General features: G+C 35.0%; 1 protein-coding gene and 1 long non-coding RNA gene across 2 annotated transcripts in view; one reads left to right on the top strand and one right to left on the bottom strand.

Moving 5' to 3' along the window:
- Positions 1–2,424, bottom strand: part of ABCB5 (ATP binding cassette subfamily B member 5) — a 118,138-nt gene extending 115,714 nt beyond the window's left edge. The window contains exons 1-2 of the mRNA XM_004418938.3: positions 2,360–2,424; positions 149–206 (exon numbers count right to left, since the gene is read on the bottom strand). Coding sequence (XP_004418995.1) covers positions 149–206; positions 2,360–2,412 — 111 coding nt within the window. The 5' untranslated portion in view covers positions 2,413–2,424. The remainder of the gene's footprint in view (positions 1–148; positions 207–2,359) is intronic.
- The window catches only part of LOC147918200 (uncharacterized), a 475,202-nt gene that overhangs the window by 347,173 nt on the left and 109,049 nt on the right, over positions 1–18,980 (top strand). The window lies entirely within an intron of this gene.

Here is an 18,980-nt window from a genome sequence, read left to right as displayed (position 1 = left end):
GGAAATAATAGTTTGATGGATTTTTTAAAATTCCCCCTTTTACCCAAATAGATGCAAACTATCAAATAAACACAATCATTCTATGTACTACTGACAATTCTCTAAAATTTTCTGATATATACACATACTTCTAACTGATTTCACTTACTATCTCAATAGGTCCAACTACTTGCCTTCTTACTTTGGGGAGTTGTTCTTCCAGTTTTCTGGAAAATAAATGTTTAAAATGGAAAGGTTACGATGTGAACATAATTTGCAAAATTTTCCAATTAAAATTGTGCCGAAGTGTCAAATTTCACCCTTGGTAACAAATTTATATTAATACTGAAATTTTAAAAACAAACAATGATAGTACAAAGATTTTTGGTATAATCATTAGGAAAGTAAGTTGTCACTGGCTTTCTCTGTGTTAGGGTAACAACTGAAGACATACATCTGGAGTAGAATTTATTTTTTATTATGGTAAAATATACATAATAGAATTTACCATCCTAACTTTAAGTGTCACAATAATTCCCCATTTCCTCCTCTCCCTTGGCTCTGGCAACCACCATTGTACTTTCTGTCTCTAGGAATCTGACTACTCTAGGTACCTTGTATTAGTGGAATCATACAGTATTTTGTCTTTTTTTGACAGGCTTCTTTCACTTAGCACAATGTTTTCAAGGTTCATTCATGTTGTAGCATGTGTCAGAATTTCCCCCCTTTTAAAGGCTGAATACTATTCCATTGTATGTATATCCGACATTATTTTATCCATTCATCAGTCAATGGACACTAGGGTTGCTTCTACTCTATGGCTATTGTGAATAATGCTGCTATGAATATGGGTATACAAATATCTTTTCAAGTCCTTGCTTTCAATTCTTTTGGGTATACACCAAGAGTGAAATTGCTGGATTCTCTGGTAATTCTATTTTTAATTTCTTGAGGAATCACCATACTGTTTTCTATAGCAGCTGTACCATTTTTCATTCTCACCAACTGTGCACAAGGGTTCCAACTTCTCTACATTCTCACTAATACTTGTTATTTTCTGTTTTATTTTGACTATTTTTTTTAATAGTTGCTATCTTAACGGGTGTGAGGTGGTAGATCAGAAGTTTTAAAACTTTGTAATAAATTGCTCAAGAGCAACTGTGAGCTTTAAATGAAAGGCGTTCTAGTAAGTACACATTAATCAAGTATACTGGGAATTTGGTCCCCTATTGAAAATTTCATTTCCCATTTCAAGGAGGTCAAGATGAAAATTGTAAATTATATCCATTGATTTCAGGGAAATCTGTAATCTGTCAATTACACACACACACACACACACACACACACCAGATTCTGAAACATTAAAGGAAGAATGGAGGGGATCAGATTAAGTTTTCTAAAAAAGATGTCACAGAAGGACAAACTTCTGATTCTTCTCTCCAGCTTTATAACATATTGTTCCGTCAGCTTTGATAAAGGGTAAGTCACTTAATTCTATTCTACCTGAAGTTAATAACTCACTTACTAGGCCAATTTGCTCTAAGACGATTCATAGACAACAAAAAGTGCTTTAAGATTGTAAAGCCCCACAACCCCCTCTCCTAACCCAAATGTGATTTTTAAAGCTTAAGACCCAGTAAGCTCTCTTCTTTTGATAAATTTTCTTTCAGGAAAACATCTCTATATCCCATTGACCTTTATGGAAAGCCTTCGAAGGAGGGTCCAGGTAGTCTTTCAAAAGTCTCTTTTCTGCCAGAGTTAAGAGTGGAGAAGAGCACAGGGCAGGTACGGAGGGAGCTCCCTTTCTGGTTATTTGTAGCCCTGCATTAATGAATCAGTGATCTAGAGGGGTCCTCTCCAGTTTTACAGTTTATGCATTGAAATGTAACATAATGATTATGGTAAAAGTAAAAATAAAAGCTTTCAAACCATTTCCATTTTAAATCTCTAAACTAACGAATTATGGGTGTAGGAAATTTTATAACATACATACACATACAGACATCTATTTATTTAGTGAAAAAATAATCAGAATCCAATATTTTCTTTTACTAAGTGTACCACATGAAATGAAGGATTCATAGAGAATTGAAATGAAAATATTCAGGCACTTTTCCCCTATATAGTGGTAAACTACAAGAAATTCAGAAGAGTAAATATCTGAAGTACTAAATCAATAAATCCTGTAGCTATTACACTTCCTGAAATTACTATTAAACCAGTTGTAACACTGATTATGTTGAAGTCTAGCAAAATGCAAATAGCATTGGAATTTGGGGAAAAAATTATAAACATTTTTGCTAGTTATGAAAAGGATAAGGTACATTTGAAGTTGCAAAACACTTTTTGTAGAATTTTTTAGAATTTAGGCATGGCTTACCCATTTCTTTGATAATTTTCTTGCCTCTCATCAGCTCTTTCAGAATTTGCCATCTTATTTATAATTTAATTCTTCTGAAATAAAATATTAACATATGTATCATGACTATGTGAAATTTTATCACTTAGTTGATATAAAGCATTCTTTACATCCCTAACAGCTTCTGAAAAAGCATGCTGCTGAGTTTCATCCTGCCTCCCCACCCCCCTCCCCCAACTGACATTTTTGGTTAGGTAGCTCATCTATTCAAATTTTATCATGAATTTATAACTTCTTTGCTTCATTCTGGGCTTAGATTTGAAGCCAATGAAAATTCTAGAAATAGAATAAAAGAAGGAAAGCCAGATTCCATGGACAATGCATGCTTTTCAGGACACTAGATTTTATTCCTACTCTGCCACTGATCTGATTGTTACTGATGAAAATCTTTAAATTATCTCACGCTTAGTTTTCTCTGTAAAATCTGATCCAGTAGTTTCTGTTAGTCAGCATTTTGAGGGAACAGGATTTTCTAGTTCACCAAATATAAACAAGTTAGAGCTTCTACCATATATGAATTAATACTTATCAAAAAAATTAGAATATTTTGAAAACCCACATATCATTAAGATTTTCTTAAGCATAATATATTTTTCCTTTGGATGATACTATAGGATCTTAGCTTGTCTTAGGATCACAATTATGTAAATGAATTATTATTTCATTGCAAATGTATAGAGATGTTGTTGACTCAATCTCATATATTACCTATATTGAGATGATTATAAAGTATATGGATTTAATCTCTAGATTGGAATTATTTATTAAATACTACCCAAGCATCTGAAAAAACCAATACACTTTCAAATGGTAAGCTCCTGCATGAAGGAATTTGTCCCAAGGGATCAGAAATTATTTTAGTACCCGAAAAGGAAGGCATGATACAAATACATTGGCATATTCTTCCTTTTTCAGAAATCAATGGTCATAACCTCACACAGGAAATCTTTACAATCGCTAATCTGTTATACCATCTCCAATTATTTAACATATGTGTAGAAAAGTAATAAATAAAACAGACTCTATTAGTCATTTGCATTTTATAGAAATTAACAATTATATAATAAAACTCAGAAATTCATAAAAAGAAACCAAAACAATTGAGGCTTACCTTGGTAACTGCATGATCTGTTCATTTACCAAAACCATGTGTAGTTTCTCTCCTCAACAAATGACTAACTGCACTTTCATAACTGTGCTTTGCTAAGCTTATTTTCTGATCATTCTGTAATATCTGATTACCACAATGGTGAATTTCCAGGTAAAGCACACTATGTTCTTCATGTCACACTGCACTTGGAAAACAAGATGAGCAAAGAAAATTCACTTAACCAAATAAACACTCTTTTTAAAGATCTGTAGCGTCTATGTACCCAGTTTTCTATTGTTCAGTCTTGCAACATTTTTTAGTTAGCTGAATTAGTAATTACAATAAGTAAAATAAATGTCTCTTTAATAAATCAATGGCACATTGACACAACAAATATTCATTGACTCACACAATATGCAAGGCGTTCATTCAATTATCTCGTTGCTACATGAAAATAATCACCTCCTTTGATTTTCTTTTGTGGTTTGCTCACATCTGCATTATGTTCATTGACACATTCTGCCTTATATCACAATTCCTAGTTACTCCATTAGATTATATTTCTTTATTTATTCCTTCATGGATTCATTGAAAAAAATATCGAGCTTATATGATGTGTCAGCTACTAGTTTATAAAAATAAAAAGATATGTTCCCTTCTCCTAAGGGAATCACATGGCTAATTTTTTTCTCTATACTACAGCCTCGCTACTCAGTGTGGTCCCAAGACAATAGCATCAGCAACACCTGGTACCTTGCAGAATTTAAAATTTTTTAAAAAATTGTGGTAAAATACACATAACATAAAATTTAACACTTTAACCACGTGTAAGTACACAATTCAGTGGCATTAAGTACATACACAATGTTGTGCAACCATCACCAGTACAGATCTTTTTCTTCATCCCAAAGTGAAACTCTGTACCCATTAAACAGTAATCTCTCATTCCCTCCTCCCCACAGTCCCGGGGGGGGCTGTGGAATAGAGGTTACCTAGAATAGGTAACCTCTATTCTACTTTCTGTCTTTATGAATTTGCCTATTTTAGGTATGTCAGATAAGTGGAATCATACAATATTTGTCCTTTTGTGTCAGGCTTATTTCACTTCGCAAAATGTTTTCAAGCTTCATCCATGTTATAACGTGTCAGAATTTCCTTCCTTTTTAAGGCTAATACTATTCCATAGCATATAAATATCACATTTTGTTCATCCATTCATCTGTTGATGGACATTTGGATTGTTTCAACCTTTCAGTGATTGTGAATAATGCTTCTGTGACCATTAGCGTACAAGCATCTGTTTGAGGTATTGCTTTCAATTCTTTTGGGTATATACCCAGAAGTGGAAATGCTGGAACATATGGAAATTCTACATTTCACTTTTTCAGGAACTGCCATACTGTTTTTCACAGCAGCCGTACTACTTTACATTCTGACTAGCAATACACAAGGGTTCCAATTTCTCCAGATCCTCACCAACACTTGATATTTTCTGGTTTATTGATAACAGTAATACTAATAGGTATGAAGCAGTATCTCACTGTGGTTTTGATTGGCATTTCCCTCATGACCAGTGATATTGGGCATCCTTTACTGTTTATTGGCCATTTGATGTCTTTACAGAAATGTCTATTCAAGTCAGTTGCCGATATTTAAATTTGTTGTTGTTGTTGAGTTGTAGGAATTCCTTTTATATTCTAGATATTAAACCCTTATCAAATATAGGATTTGCAAATACTGTCTCCCATTCTGAGAGTATTTTTTCAGTCTCTTGATAGTTTCTTTCGATGCACAAAAGTTTTAAATTTTGATGAAGTCAAATTTATCTATTTTTTCTTTTGTTGTCCGGGCTTTCGGTGTCATAGCCAAGAAATCACTGCCAAATCAATGTCATAAAGCTTTCTCCCTATGTTTTCTTCTAAATGTCTTTCCATCTATTTGCATCTTCTTTCATTTCTTACAGCAATTTTTTATAGTTTTCAGTGTATAAGTCTTTCATTTCCTCGGCTAAGTTTATTCCTAAGTATTTTGATGCTATTGTAAATGGAATTGTTTTATTAATTTTCTTTCCTGATCATTGTTAGTGTATAGAAAAGCAACTGATTTTTTTTGGTTCAACATATAAGTGAGATCATGCGATATTTATTTTTCTGTGTCTAGCTTATTTCACTTAGCATAATGTCCTCCAGGATCATCCATGTTGTCACAAATGGCATAATTTCTTTTTTTCTTTTAAGGCTGAATAATATTCCATTGCACATATATATCACATTTCCTTTATATATTTATTTTTCAATGAACACTTAGGTTGTTTCCATATCTTGGCTACCATGAATAATAAAAGGCAACTGATTTTTGTATGTTGATTTTGTATCCTGCAACTTTGCTGAATTCATTTATTATCTCTGATGGTTGTGTGTACGTGTGTGAGATATTTGGGTTCTCTACATATAAGATCTTGCCTGTGAACAGAAATAATTTTAATTATTCTTTTCCAATTTGGACGTCTTTTGTTGTTGTTGTTACTGCCTAACTGATCTGGCTAGAACTTCCAGTACTATGTTGAATACAAGGCGCGAAAGTGAGTATCCTAGTTTTCTTCCTGATCTTGGGAGAAAAGTTTTCAGTCTTTCACCATTGAGTATGATGTTAGCTGTGGGTTTTTCATAGATGGCCTTTATCATGTTGAGGAAGTTTCCTTCTATTCCTAGTTTGCTGAGTGTTTTTATCATGAAAAGGTGTTGAATTTTGTCATATGGTTTTTCTGCATCAATTGAGATGATTTCAAAATTTTTTCTTCATTCTATTAATATGGTGTAATAAATTGATTGCTTTGTATATGTTTATACATCCTTGCAATTTGGCAATAAATTCCATTTTTTCAAGACGTATAATCCTTTTAATATGCAGTTGAATTTGGTTTCCAGTATTTTGTTGAGGAATTTTGCATAAATATTCATAAGGAATATTGGTCTGTAGTTTTCTTTTCTTGTAGTGTCTTCGTCTGGCTTCAGGATCATGGTAATACTGGCCTTACAGTATGAGTTATGAAATGTTACCTCTTCTTCAATATTTTCACAGAGCTTGGAAAGATTGGTGTTAATTCTTCTTTAAATGTTTGGTAGAATTCACCAGTGGAGCCATCTGGTCCAGAGGTTTTCTTTATTGGGAGGTTTTTGATTACTGATTCAATCTCCTTACTAGTTAGAGATCTATTCAGATTTTCTATTTCTTCATGATTCAGTCTTGGTAGATTGTGTGTTTCTAGGAATATTTCCATTTCATCTAGGCTATACAGTTTGTTGGCTATAATTGTTGATAGTATTTACTTATACTCCTTTTTATTTCTATAAAATTGGTAATAATGTTTCCTCTTTCATTTTTGATTTTAGCAATTTGAGTCTTCTCTCTTTTCTTCTTAGTCAACCTAGCTAAAGATTTGTCAACTTTGTTGATCTTTTCAAAGAGCCAACTTTTTGTTGCATTCATTTTCTCTATTGTTTTTACAGTCTCCATTTCATTTATCTCTGTTCTAACATTTATTGTTTCCTTCCTTCTGCTAGCTTTGGGTTTAGTTTGGTTCTTTTTCTAGTTCCTTAAGGTGTAAACCTAGGTTGTTGATTTGATATCTTTCTTTTTTAATGTAAGTATTTATAGCTATAATTTTCTTTCTTAGTACTGCTTTTACTGCGTCCTGTAAGTTTTGGTATACTGTGTTTTCATTTGTTTTAGGATGTTTTCTAATTTCCTTTGTGATTTATTCTTTACCCATTGGTTTTTTAAGAGTGTGTTGTTTTATTTCCACAGGTCTGTGAATTTTCAAGTTTTCTTTCTGTTTTGATTTCTAGTTTCATTCTATTGGGATTGGAAAAGATAATTTGTATGATTTTAATCTTTTAAAATTTATTAAGACTCATTTTGTAGCTTAACATATGGTCTTTCCTGGAGAACATTCTATATGAACTTGAAAAATATATATATTCTGCTGTTGTTGGGTGGAGTGTTCTGTATATGTCTGTTACGTCCAATTGGTCTATGGTGTTGATCAAGTCCTCTATTTCCTTATTGATCTTCTATCTGGTTGTTCTATCCATTACTGAAAGTGGGAACTGAAGTCTCCAACTATTATTGTAGAACTATTTCTGCCTTCAATTCCGTCAATATTTGTATCATATATTTAGAAGTTCTGATGTTTGGTGCACATGTTTTTAAATGTTATATCTTCTCGGTAAAATAACCATTTTATCAATACATAATGTCCTCTTTGTCTCTTGTAAAAGTTTTTGACTTGAATTCTAATTTGTCTGATATTACCATAACCATCCCAGCTCTCTTCTGATTACTGTTTGCATGGAATATCTTTTCCCATCCTTTCACTTTCAACTTGTTTATGTCTTTAGATTGAAAGTGAGCCTTTTATAGACAGCATATAGTTGCATCATGTTTTTTTTTCCAGCTTTATTGAGATACAATTGACATATAACATTGTATAAGGTATACAATGTAATGATTTGATAAATGTATATATTACAAAATGATTAGAACAATAAGGTTAGTTAACACATTCGTCACCTCCCATAGTCACGCTTTGCGTATGTGTGTGTGGTGAGAACTTTTAAAATCTACTTTCTTAGCAACTTTCAAACACATAATACAGTACTGTCAACTATAGCCACCATGCTGCACATTACATCCTCAGAACTTATTCATTTTATAATTGGAAGTTTGAGCCCTTTGACCACCTTTACCCATTTCTCCCACCCCCCACTCCCTTCCCCTGGAAACCACCAATCTGTTCTCTGTTTCTATGAGTTGAGCTTTTTAAGATTCCACAAATCAGTGTGATCATACAGTATTTGTCTTTCTTTGTCTGACTTATTTTACTTAGCATAATGCCCTCAAGGTTCATCCATGTTCTTGCAAAGGTCACAGTTTCCTTATTTTATTTTATTTTTTTGTGAGGAAGATCGGCCCTGGCTAACACCTACCAATCCTCCTCTTTTTTTTTTTTTTTTTGCTGAGGAAGACTGGCCCTGGGCTAACATCCATGCCCATCTTTCTCTACTTTATATGGGACGCCATCACAGCATGGGTCGACAAGTGGTGTGTCGGTGCGCGCCTGGGATCCAAACCGGCGAACCCCGGGCCGCCGCAGCAGAGCACGCGCACTTAACTGCCTGCGCCACCGGGCCGGCCCTGGGTTTCCTTCTTTTTCACGACTGAATAACATTCCATTTTATATATATACACCACATTTTCTTTATCAATCCATCCATCCATCAATGAATACTTAGGTTATTTCTATGTATTGGCTATTGTAAATAATGCTGCAATGAACATGAGGGTGCAGATCTCTCTACTAGATACAGATTTCATTTCCAGAAGTGGAATTGCTGTACCATATGGTATTTCTATTTTTAATTTTTTAAGGAAACTCCATACTGTTTTCCGTAGCAGCTGTACTGGATCATGTTTTTTTAAATCCATTCTAGAAGTGTAGAATTTTGGATCCCACCTTAGAACTACGGAATTGAATCTGCATTTTAACAAAATTTTCCAGGTGGCTTGTATGCGTGTCAAATTTTGAGAAGCACAACTCTATAGCATCTAGCAAAAAGCCTTGGCAAATAGAGGCACTATTTTTCTAGAGGAAGTTTTATCTTTCTCTCTGCTAAATTCTTTCTCTGAAAATACGGTATAATGCTAACAATATGTTGTTCTTATCTAGTGTCCACAGCATGATTTTAAAGTATGATCAAAGGACCTCTGGCATCAGAATCTCTGGGGTGCATGTTAAAAGAAAAGATTCCTAAGCCTTACTGAATGACAAGCTAAGGTAATGTGCTAATAAATCTACATTTTTAACAAGCTCAAATGAGGATTTTTTTCATTTCTTCATTCTATAAATGCACATTCTGCCAGATACTGCTCTAAGCATTGAATAGCCCAGAAGTCTCTGCTGTATATGGAGCTTACTCTATGACTCTCTCATAGGGAGAGTCATGGTTTTAACAAAAGGCATACATAAAAAAAATGAGATAGTGGTAAGTTTTAGACATAGAACTAAAACAACGTAATGTGATGAAGAGTAAAGTGGTAGTTATACTGTCTAGTCAGGGAAAGCCTCTTCTAGAAGATAACGTTGAAGGTGACAGCTGAATTACAAGGACGGGGTTTCCATATAAAGATCAAGAAGAGTATTTTATGCAGAGGGAGTATGACTTATAGTGTGGAGAGGAAAAGTGCATTGAGACAAAGGGGCACAAGATGACAGCAAATTGTGGGACAGTGAGGAGGTCATCATTATATGGGCAGATACAGGTTGGCCATGATGGCTGCCCCCTCGTTCCTTTGTATCACCCAAAGTTTTAAAAGGAAGATAAATTTGGTTTGAAACATGTCAAGTGTGAGATACTGATGAGATAATCAGGTAGTAATATCCAACAATAAGAAAGTAATGTAAGAATAGGACTCTGAACATCTTACTTGGCCTAAGTAAAATCTGTCAGTCAGAATTTTACCAATCTTTACTGATTGATAACTATGTAGAGGTTATCATAGCAAATATTATAGAGGATACAAGAAATATAAAAGTAGAAAGAAATATTTTATTTACAAGGGCTCTTGCTTTTAAAAAACTATTTCTGGGTTCATGTGTCAAGATGGAAATTCAGGGGCTGGCCCGGTGGCACAAGCAGTTAAGTGCGCGCGCTCTCCTGCAGCGGCCCGGGATTTGCTGGTTCAGATCCCAGGCATGCACCAATGCACCGCTTGTTAAGCCATGCTGTGGTGGCGTCCCATATAAAGTAGAGGAAGTGTGGGCACGGATATTAGCTCAGGGCCAATCTTCCTCAGCAAAAAGAGGAGGACTGGCATCATATGTTAGCTCAGTGCTGATCTTCCTCACACACACACACAAAAAAGATGGAAATTCATGTGACAAAATACCACTGTGGGAAGAAATTTCTGAGTGGCACTTAATCTTCAGGCATGCTTCGTAAGAACAATCTGATGCATAGCTAAGATAGACTTGCTGGACGGAAAGCCTGGGATTTTTGATTAGATGAAGGAAGATATGAATTTTACAGAAGCTCCAAAAAACAATAAACTAAAAGTAGGAAGACCATTGTTGAGTACAAACAAATTTCACCAAAAATTTTTTGTTTCTTTCTTCTCCATAAAGCTGTTCTTTCTGAAATGGAGGAGTGTTTTTTATTCTTCACAAGCTCCAACTGTTTTCACATCCTCTAATAGTTATACTTTGACTTACTGTATTGCCTCATATGCTGTTGCCTTCCTACTTCCACATGTCTAGCTGGATTGCAGAGTTGAGAATTACATTTAAGAGCTCTAAAAACATTATATATTTGATGTGATGGTTAATTTTATGTGTAAATTTGGATAGGCAATGGCACCTAGTTGTTTGATTAAACACCAGTCTAAATGTTGTTGTGAAGGTATTTTTTTAGATATGATTAACATTTAAACCAGTAGATTTTGAGTAAAGCAGATTATCCTTCTTAATGTAGGTGGGCCTCATCCAATCAGTTAAAGCCTTAAAAGAAAAGACTAAGGTCCTCTGAAGAGAAAAGAATTCTGCTTCCAGACTGCCTTCAGACTCAAGACATCAACTTCTTGCCAGAATTTCCAGCCTTCTAGCCTACCTCGAGGATTTAGGACTTGCCAGCCACCACACTCATGTGAGCCAATTTCTTAAAATCAATCTCTTTCTCTCTCTCTGAGAGAGAGAGAGAGAGATAGATATAGATACATATACAGATATATAGATATAGATAAAACCAATAGGATATATTCTATCGGTTCTGTTTCTCTGGAGAACACCCAACAAGACAGGAATTTATGTGATGAATAGTACATAGAGTGACTGTTCTAGCATCTGAAAAGAACATTATGACCTAAAATGGTTTAGATGAGGAGGGCCCTGAGGTTAGTCCTTGGAGGATGGTTAAGATTTCAATAAGTGGAGATGTGGAGGAGGATGAACTACCTCACAATAGACGAATGAGACCAGTCTGGTTAGCACAGATAATTCATGCAGAAAGAGAGAAAGAGATAAGGTAGATAAGATTGTAGAAGGCACTGAACCAATTTAGGGCAACTATTATAATGTGTATATATTAAACATTATATATGTATAATATATATTATATTATTTTATATATTTATATTATGTTGAAGGTTACAGCTGATTTTTTTTATAGCCTGATGTCAAGAGTAGACTGGAAAGACTTGGGGAAAGACAAGATTCAGGTAGACCCATTATGGTCTACTTTGATAGCAGTAAGAAAGTCATATTTGAGAGATGTTTTTAAGGGAAGGTTGACAGGATATAGATTCAGAGGACAAGAAAGAAAGAATAAAAAATAAAAGTTAAATGACTAAACTTCAGAAATTGGGAATAAAAGAGTAGCAAAGATGGAAACGGGGAAGTCAGGAGAGGGAGTTGGTTTTGGGGAAATGGTGACATTCAGTTTAAAAATGAAAGTTTGGGTTGATATTAGAATGTCCAAATGAACATATCTGGCATACAGATGGAAATGGGACACTGATCATTAGGAAAATTGCCAAGCTGGAGACATACTTGTAATGGTCATCTGCACAGAAGAAATAAGTAAAATTTTGAGAGTAAATTTGCTTTAATAATCTGACAGTGTTACATAAAAGCACAGGCAAAGTGTTGCAGTATAGAGGTCAAGAGTTTTACTTCTAGAGCAGTGCTGTACAATAGAACTTTCTGCAAAAATAGAGATATTCTCTGTACTGTCCAATATGGAAGGCATTAGGCATGTGTCGCTATTGAGCACTTGCAGTGTGGCTAGTGAGGGAACTAAATTTCTAGTTTTACATAATTTAATTGATTTAAATTTAAATAGCCACAAGTGGCTAGTGGCTATCATATTGGAAAGCACATTTCTAGAGTCAAGCTGCCTAGACTCAAATTCTGAGTTCCCCACTTACTACACATATAACTTTGGGCAAGCCATTTAATCCTTACCATACAGCACTAAGCACAGTGTCTACAACTCAATAACACCAGTCTTCCTGGTATATATATACACAATGGAATATTATTCAGCCACGAAAAGAAGGAAATCCGGCAGGATTTCCTTCCTTTGTGACAACATGGATGGATCCTGAAGGCATTATGCTACGTGATATAAATCAGACTGAGAAAGACAAATACTATATGATCTCACTTACATGTGGAATCTGAAAAAGCCGAATTCATAGAAACAGTAGAATGGTTGTTTTCAGGGGCTGGGAGGTGGGGGAATTGGGGTGATATTGGTCAAAGGGTACAAACTTGAATTTAGAAGATGAATAAGTTCTGAAAATCTAATGGACAGCATTGTGATTATATTCAACAATACTGTATTATATACTTCAAAGTTGCTAATAGACTAGATCTTAAATGTTTTCACCACATAATAAAATTATAATTATGTGATGGAGGTGTTAGCTAATGCTACAGTGGTAATCATATTGTAATATATACATGTATCATATCAACATGTTGTACGCCTTAAACTTACACAATGTTATATCAACTATATCTCAATAAAAAAAGATAAATTAGTTATCAAAATAAGAAATTTGAGAATTAAAAGATGAGAATTAAAAGAAGAAGAGAATTTAGCTATATAGATTCAGGAAGGTTATTAAAAATAATTACTACATGATTCAAAAGATAGAGTACAATAGAAATAAAATGGTATTATTCTTTTAATATTTATAGAATTATTAGATACTAACATTCATCATAATACTAAACAATGTCACCATTATAAGATATATTTAATGTTTAACTTTTAAAATATTTTTGAGCCATGAGTTCCTTCAAGAAAGGTCCCATTTGGAATTCTTCACAACTTATGAGAAAGAATTAAGAGCAGAATATCAGTTTGCCACCTCAAATTTTCCTGAGGATGAAAAGCTCCAAAATCATATACAATTTTCAGACATAATAAAGAATATAAAAACTATGGAGAAGAGAAAAAATTATTGTGGGAAAATATCTTTGTCTTTCACTTATCCTACATAAATGTCTATTTAGTAAGACAGATATGCTGTGTAGGGACTGTAGGAGCTATTAGCAGCTGACAGTGTTTGGAAAATAATGGTTCTTCACTGTCATGTTAGACTTTTAAATTTTCACTACCATTTTCAATAAAAATTTTAGAGTTATTCTTTTACACTGGAAGTTCACTTTATGATTTGATATTCACCAAAATATCAATTTTATCACTCAACCTTTGGCATTGGTACAAAGTATATATATATTCATGTATATTCATATACATATATGAATGTATTCAAAACACCTCTAATATTATGGGAGCATAACATAGTAGAGAGTTAAAAAAAAAAGTCTTTGTGAGAAAGTTTCTTTTAGTGACACCATGGTCTTGCTTTTGCTTTATGGCCCACAGTGTCAACCAAATTCTCAGTAGGCTTGCTTACCACATTTCCCCTGAATTCTAACCCTTGTTCCTCTAAAATCCATGGGAATAATGTGGTCAGTTTACTTTGGTGTGAGCCTAAATGAACACTTTAAAGTGATTCTTTAAAGAAACCTATTAAAAATCCTCCCACTCTGGAAGTGTTCTGCCAAGACTAACTCAAAGCCACAAAAGATTTAGGGTTGGTTCCAAATTGGAACCTGTAAGAACTATATGGGCCTTTAACTCAGCAAAAATTCCATCTTTAACAGAATCTCAGACTATTAAACATAAGAATACAAAGTAATTTTCCAGACCCAAGAGCATCTGGGATAGAACCATGAAACTCTACAAAGGAATTCCCCAAGTGAAAGTCTTTCTTTTGAGTGAAATGAAAGGACCATAGTGATCTCTGGAGAAGAGACCAAGTCTTGGACAGGGCAGAAATCTGAGCATGACACGGAGTCAATTTGTGATCTGGGCCTACCTACAAAGTCCCTTCATGTTTACTTTGTTTCCTGATAAAGTAAGCAGTTATAATGGTGACTAATCATTTGTCCTTAGCTATCCATTTACATTCAGAAAAAATTTATTGCTTTACTCTTTATGTTAGCAATAGTTATAATAGCTCCCATATATTAGTAGTACTTGTTGCATGTGTGGGTGGCTGGTTTCTTATATACCAAGACTATTCTGAGCATTACTCTACTATGCACTGTGAAAAATATTTTATGGAAGCTTCAGATAAATATTAGATACTATTATTATTACTATTATGTACATAATCTTATTTAACCATTGCTTTATTATCCCCATTTTTACAAGAGGCAATTGAGGCTTAGAAGAGTTAAATAACATTGTCAAGTTAACACAACTATTAAAGTGGCAGAGCCAGATTTGTCTATTCAAAACCTATGCTCCTAACCACTGTGCCATTCTACAAACTTGAAACCTATCATGAGCTCCAAAGTTTATAGAAGCATTCTGGGCCACACTATTTCCTTGGCTTCAAAAGGCAAAAGAAACTCTTACCCTCTCAGCAGCTTTGAGATTCATTTGTTTTCCACTGAGTCTGTGATCAAATGCTCATGGGGGCAGACTCAGACTGAACCTCATTTGTAAATTGGAACAATATCTTGTACCCTCTACTTCACATGCATATTGCAAGGATATAATGAAATGATGTGTATGAAAGAGCTCTGGAAACCATACAGCAATTTTTTTATAAATGTAAGGTATCAATAAGTTGTACTGCCTCCACTTCTATCCTTACTCTTTGCTAGATAGTGGACTAAGTGCATTATATACAATTGCTCCTTTAATCCTCACCATAATTCCGTGAAGCAGCATTGTAATCCCACTTTAAAGGTGAGGAAATTGAGATTCAGAGTGTTTAACTTGCCCTGACTTGGTTGGTCAAGAAGTGACTGAGCTAGAGTTATTACCTATTTATGTCTGGATCTGATGAGGGAGCATTAATATATCTATATCTAGACAACTAGATCTATCTATAAATGTATACATAATATATACATGAAATTAATATTATCATCCCAATGTTTAGAGAGAAGCCGCTACTAGGAGATACTTTAGGACCCAAAAGATGACAGCTGACTGCACACATGGCTCAACAATGAGTCTTTAGAAACAGGTAAAGTATGCCAGTGGTTTCTCTGTTTATTAAATTGTGATTCTTGGAACACCTGTGTCAGGATACAGAATGCCTGATAAAAATGCAGATTCTTGAGCCTCTCCTCAGATTATTGAGTGTGGTCCATGAATATACATTTTTAACAAGCTCTACAAGTGATTTTATTCAAATTAGAGTTTGAAATCCATTGCATAATGTAATGGGCACCCTGGCTCTATCCCTGGTTGTTTTTATACACAGAATACTTTTAAAGTTCCTCTTCTAAATGGAGGAAAAATAACTTCTCCAGGACAATACGTTTTTATTTCATAATGCGAATTATGAAAGATCACATTAATGTAGTTCTTGTGTATAAAATCTACCAGCCAGGCAGCCAGGCATTCATAAATGTATTTTGTCCACCAACAGGCCATCAACTCCATTCGCATTTAAACATCAATTAAAAGAAAATGTATAATTGGCCACAAGATTAATTTCCTCCAGGCAAGGAAGCACCATCAGTCACATGTGGGGGCCACTTGCTTGTTAATAGCTCCTTCTGTAAATAAATTACAAGATTAAACCACCGGATCTAAATGAACAATTAGGCAAGTTGTTAGAAGCAAAGCCTTTCCCTTTGAGCTTTATAAAGGTTTCTGAAATCATTTTTAATCCACAAGAGGAAAAATTACTTTTCCTTAGATGACTCACAGTATTTTATTCATATCAAAAATAGATTATAGAGACTTCTGTAGACCACTAATTCAACTTAATGGACTTTGATTATTACTAAGTTTTTCCTAAAGAATATGGAAGTGATTCATTCCAAAATAGCCTCCATGGAGCTGAATTTTCCTCTCTCTTGAAATCTTACTTAAAAAGAACAATGTATCTCAAGGAAACCTCTGAATGTTGTCAAAAAATACTATATGAATAATATATTTACTAACAGAAGTTATTTTGCTAAAGAGTTAATAGGATTGGGGTGGGTGGGTGTTTTAAGAGGGACCCAGGATTTGTTTTAAACAGGTGTGGTAAGACATACAAACATGGAAATGACTGTCATGAAGGAAGAAGTTTATACTCACAGATCCCTAGAAACATGAGACATGCCACTCCATGTAGTACTACTCCATGCAGGGTCACAGAGGGAAGCACCAGGGTTGGCCAGGAGGCAGAGGAAGCAGGGGAAATTGTGTGTAAGAGCCATTATTGTGGTTTCTGTGGGAAAGGCAAGGCAAAGCAGGATAAGCAGGGTTAGAATTGGTTAGTTTGAATAATTTCAGTGGACTCTAGGGTGTAGGGGCTGTTTCTAGAAGTCTGGTACCTGACCTTGGGGTGATTAGGGCAGGGAGATAGTGGCTTGCTCAGCATGTGATAGCATAATGAAGGAGATGTTTGAGGGCATGGGCTCAGATTTCATATGGTTTGCATGTGAAAGGAGCACTCTAGATCTTTGCTATCTCTAGGAATTAGCTAACTCTAGGAAGGGGAGACCCTCCATGGTCAACAAGGCCCTAAGATGTCAAAGCATCAGAAAATAAAAAACATGATTAACACAGAGGAAGTTCTTGTGCTGTTGCTATAAAACAGGACAGATTCTTAATTCATACATTAGATGTACTTGCTTCAAGTACATCTTGAATGTACTTGTTGCTTCAAGTCTGGTAAAGACTAATTAGATGTTAAAATGATAAGAACTAATACTTTTCTTGATCTTAGCAAAGGGACAAAAATGATTATGGGGAAACGGAGAGGCTAGATAACCTTAGCCACAGGCATTCTCTGAGCCTGGCAATGTAGCATGTGTGGGTGGGTGGTTTCCTATATACTAACTCCATTCTGAGGTAATGTGTTAATGTCCTATCACTTCTCAAGGAGTTAAAGGGCACTTTTTAAAACAATAGCTTTAAATTCTTAATAGACTAAGTATTATAATGACATTTTTAATTTAGAGCAAGAAAAAAATTAAATTCTACAGCAACATTTGGCATCCAGGTTCTTCTGTTCTGAAATTCTGGGTGTGGCCAAAGAGAAGTAATAATTGTTTTTCTTCCTTGGAACAGCAAAGACTTGAATATCATGAGTTAAGGATAGAGGAGACCCGAGAAATCTTTAAATCTGAGGAACTGCCACATCTCAACAGTTGCCGCTATAGGCATGGAGGCAGAGGGTGAGTAAGATTCCATTGGTTTCTTGATGAAAGGATTACTTTCCCACATAGAGCTAATGCTGTCTAAAGAACATCTGAAAAAAGCGAAACTGGATAAAGGTCCCAGCTGTGGAGTAGAAGTGATAAGAATGTAGACAAAAGGGACAGGAGGGAGGAGTCAAAAAATGCCTAGAAGGAAGGCTCTTTGAGCACAGCATTACCTCATTTTCCAAATGTCCCCCCTCTGGTCCTTTTACCTTCCTGGAACACCTATGACAGATTTTATGTTTCTTGGAAGTCTGGCTTCTAGTACCACAGAAACTTTTGTAGGTGATGAAAGGCCTCAACAGGAAGGGTAGCAATGGTATGGCACGAGTTCTTTTAGCTCTGGTAGTCTGAAGAAGGTTATCTACCTGGTTTACACTTCAAATTTTATGTATTAAAAAAACAACAACAACAAAGTTGAATATCCCTGAGGGGCGTGCATTAGTTAGGATTCTTTAGGTTACAAGTGACAGAAATCCAATGTCAAATAGCTTAAGCAAACAACAAAGTATTGGGGATTTGCTGGCTTCAGGCACAGACAGACGCAGGGACTAGAATTATCTTTTCCAAGTCTCACCCTACCAGCAGATGTGGAACTCTGGTAGGCCATAGCACTTGTGTTTGGAAAGCCCAAGGTGCTCACCAGATCAGGATGATCTCTCCTGTAGGTTTTCTCGGGTGAGGACAAAGAGGCAGAATGCTGAAAGCTGACCAGAGAAGCAAAATGCTTGGTGGACACTGGGATCATGAAATCAGGAAGCCCTAATTTTTCTTTTTAAGTTGTCTAATAAATATTGGCCACCTATCTATTGAGGACGTAGCAGAGGATAAACCAAGGAGAGTCTTTGCCTTCAAGTTGCTTCAAGTCTGGTAAAGACTAATTAGATGTTAAAATGATAAGAACAAATACTTTTCTTGATCTTAGCAAAGGGACAAAAATGATTATGGGGAAACGGAGAGGCTAGATAACCTTAGCCACAGGCATTCTCTGACCCTGGCAATGACAGTGGGGGACAGGATAACATCTCTTGAACGAGTCTGTTGTTTCAATGAAATTTTCTATCTCTGAATGAACTTGACCTCTCCATTGTTAGAAAACCTTGTGTCTACAAAAGTTAAAGGAAGCTCATCTATAGGAATCAATGTCATTAACTTACTGTTGTAATTTGATAACTCGATCAGCACTGCTAGACTCTGTGGAGAGC

This window comes from Ceratotherium simum, chromosome 1, assembly GCF_057802395.1.
Source record: "Ceratotherium simum simum isolate JZ-2026a chromosome 1, ASM5780239v1, whole genome shotgun sequence".
Classification (NCBI taxonomy): domain Eukaryota; kingdom Metazoa; phylum Chordata; class Mammalia; order Perissodactyla; family Rhinocerotidae; genus Ceratotherium; species Ceratotherium simum.
This window is presented reverse-complemented; position numbering and strand designations above follow the sequence as displayed.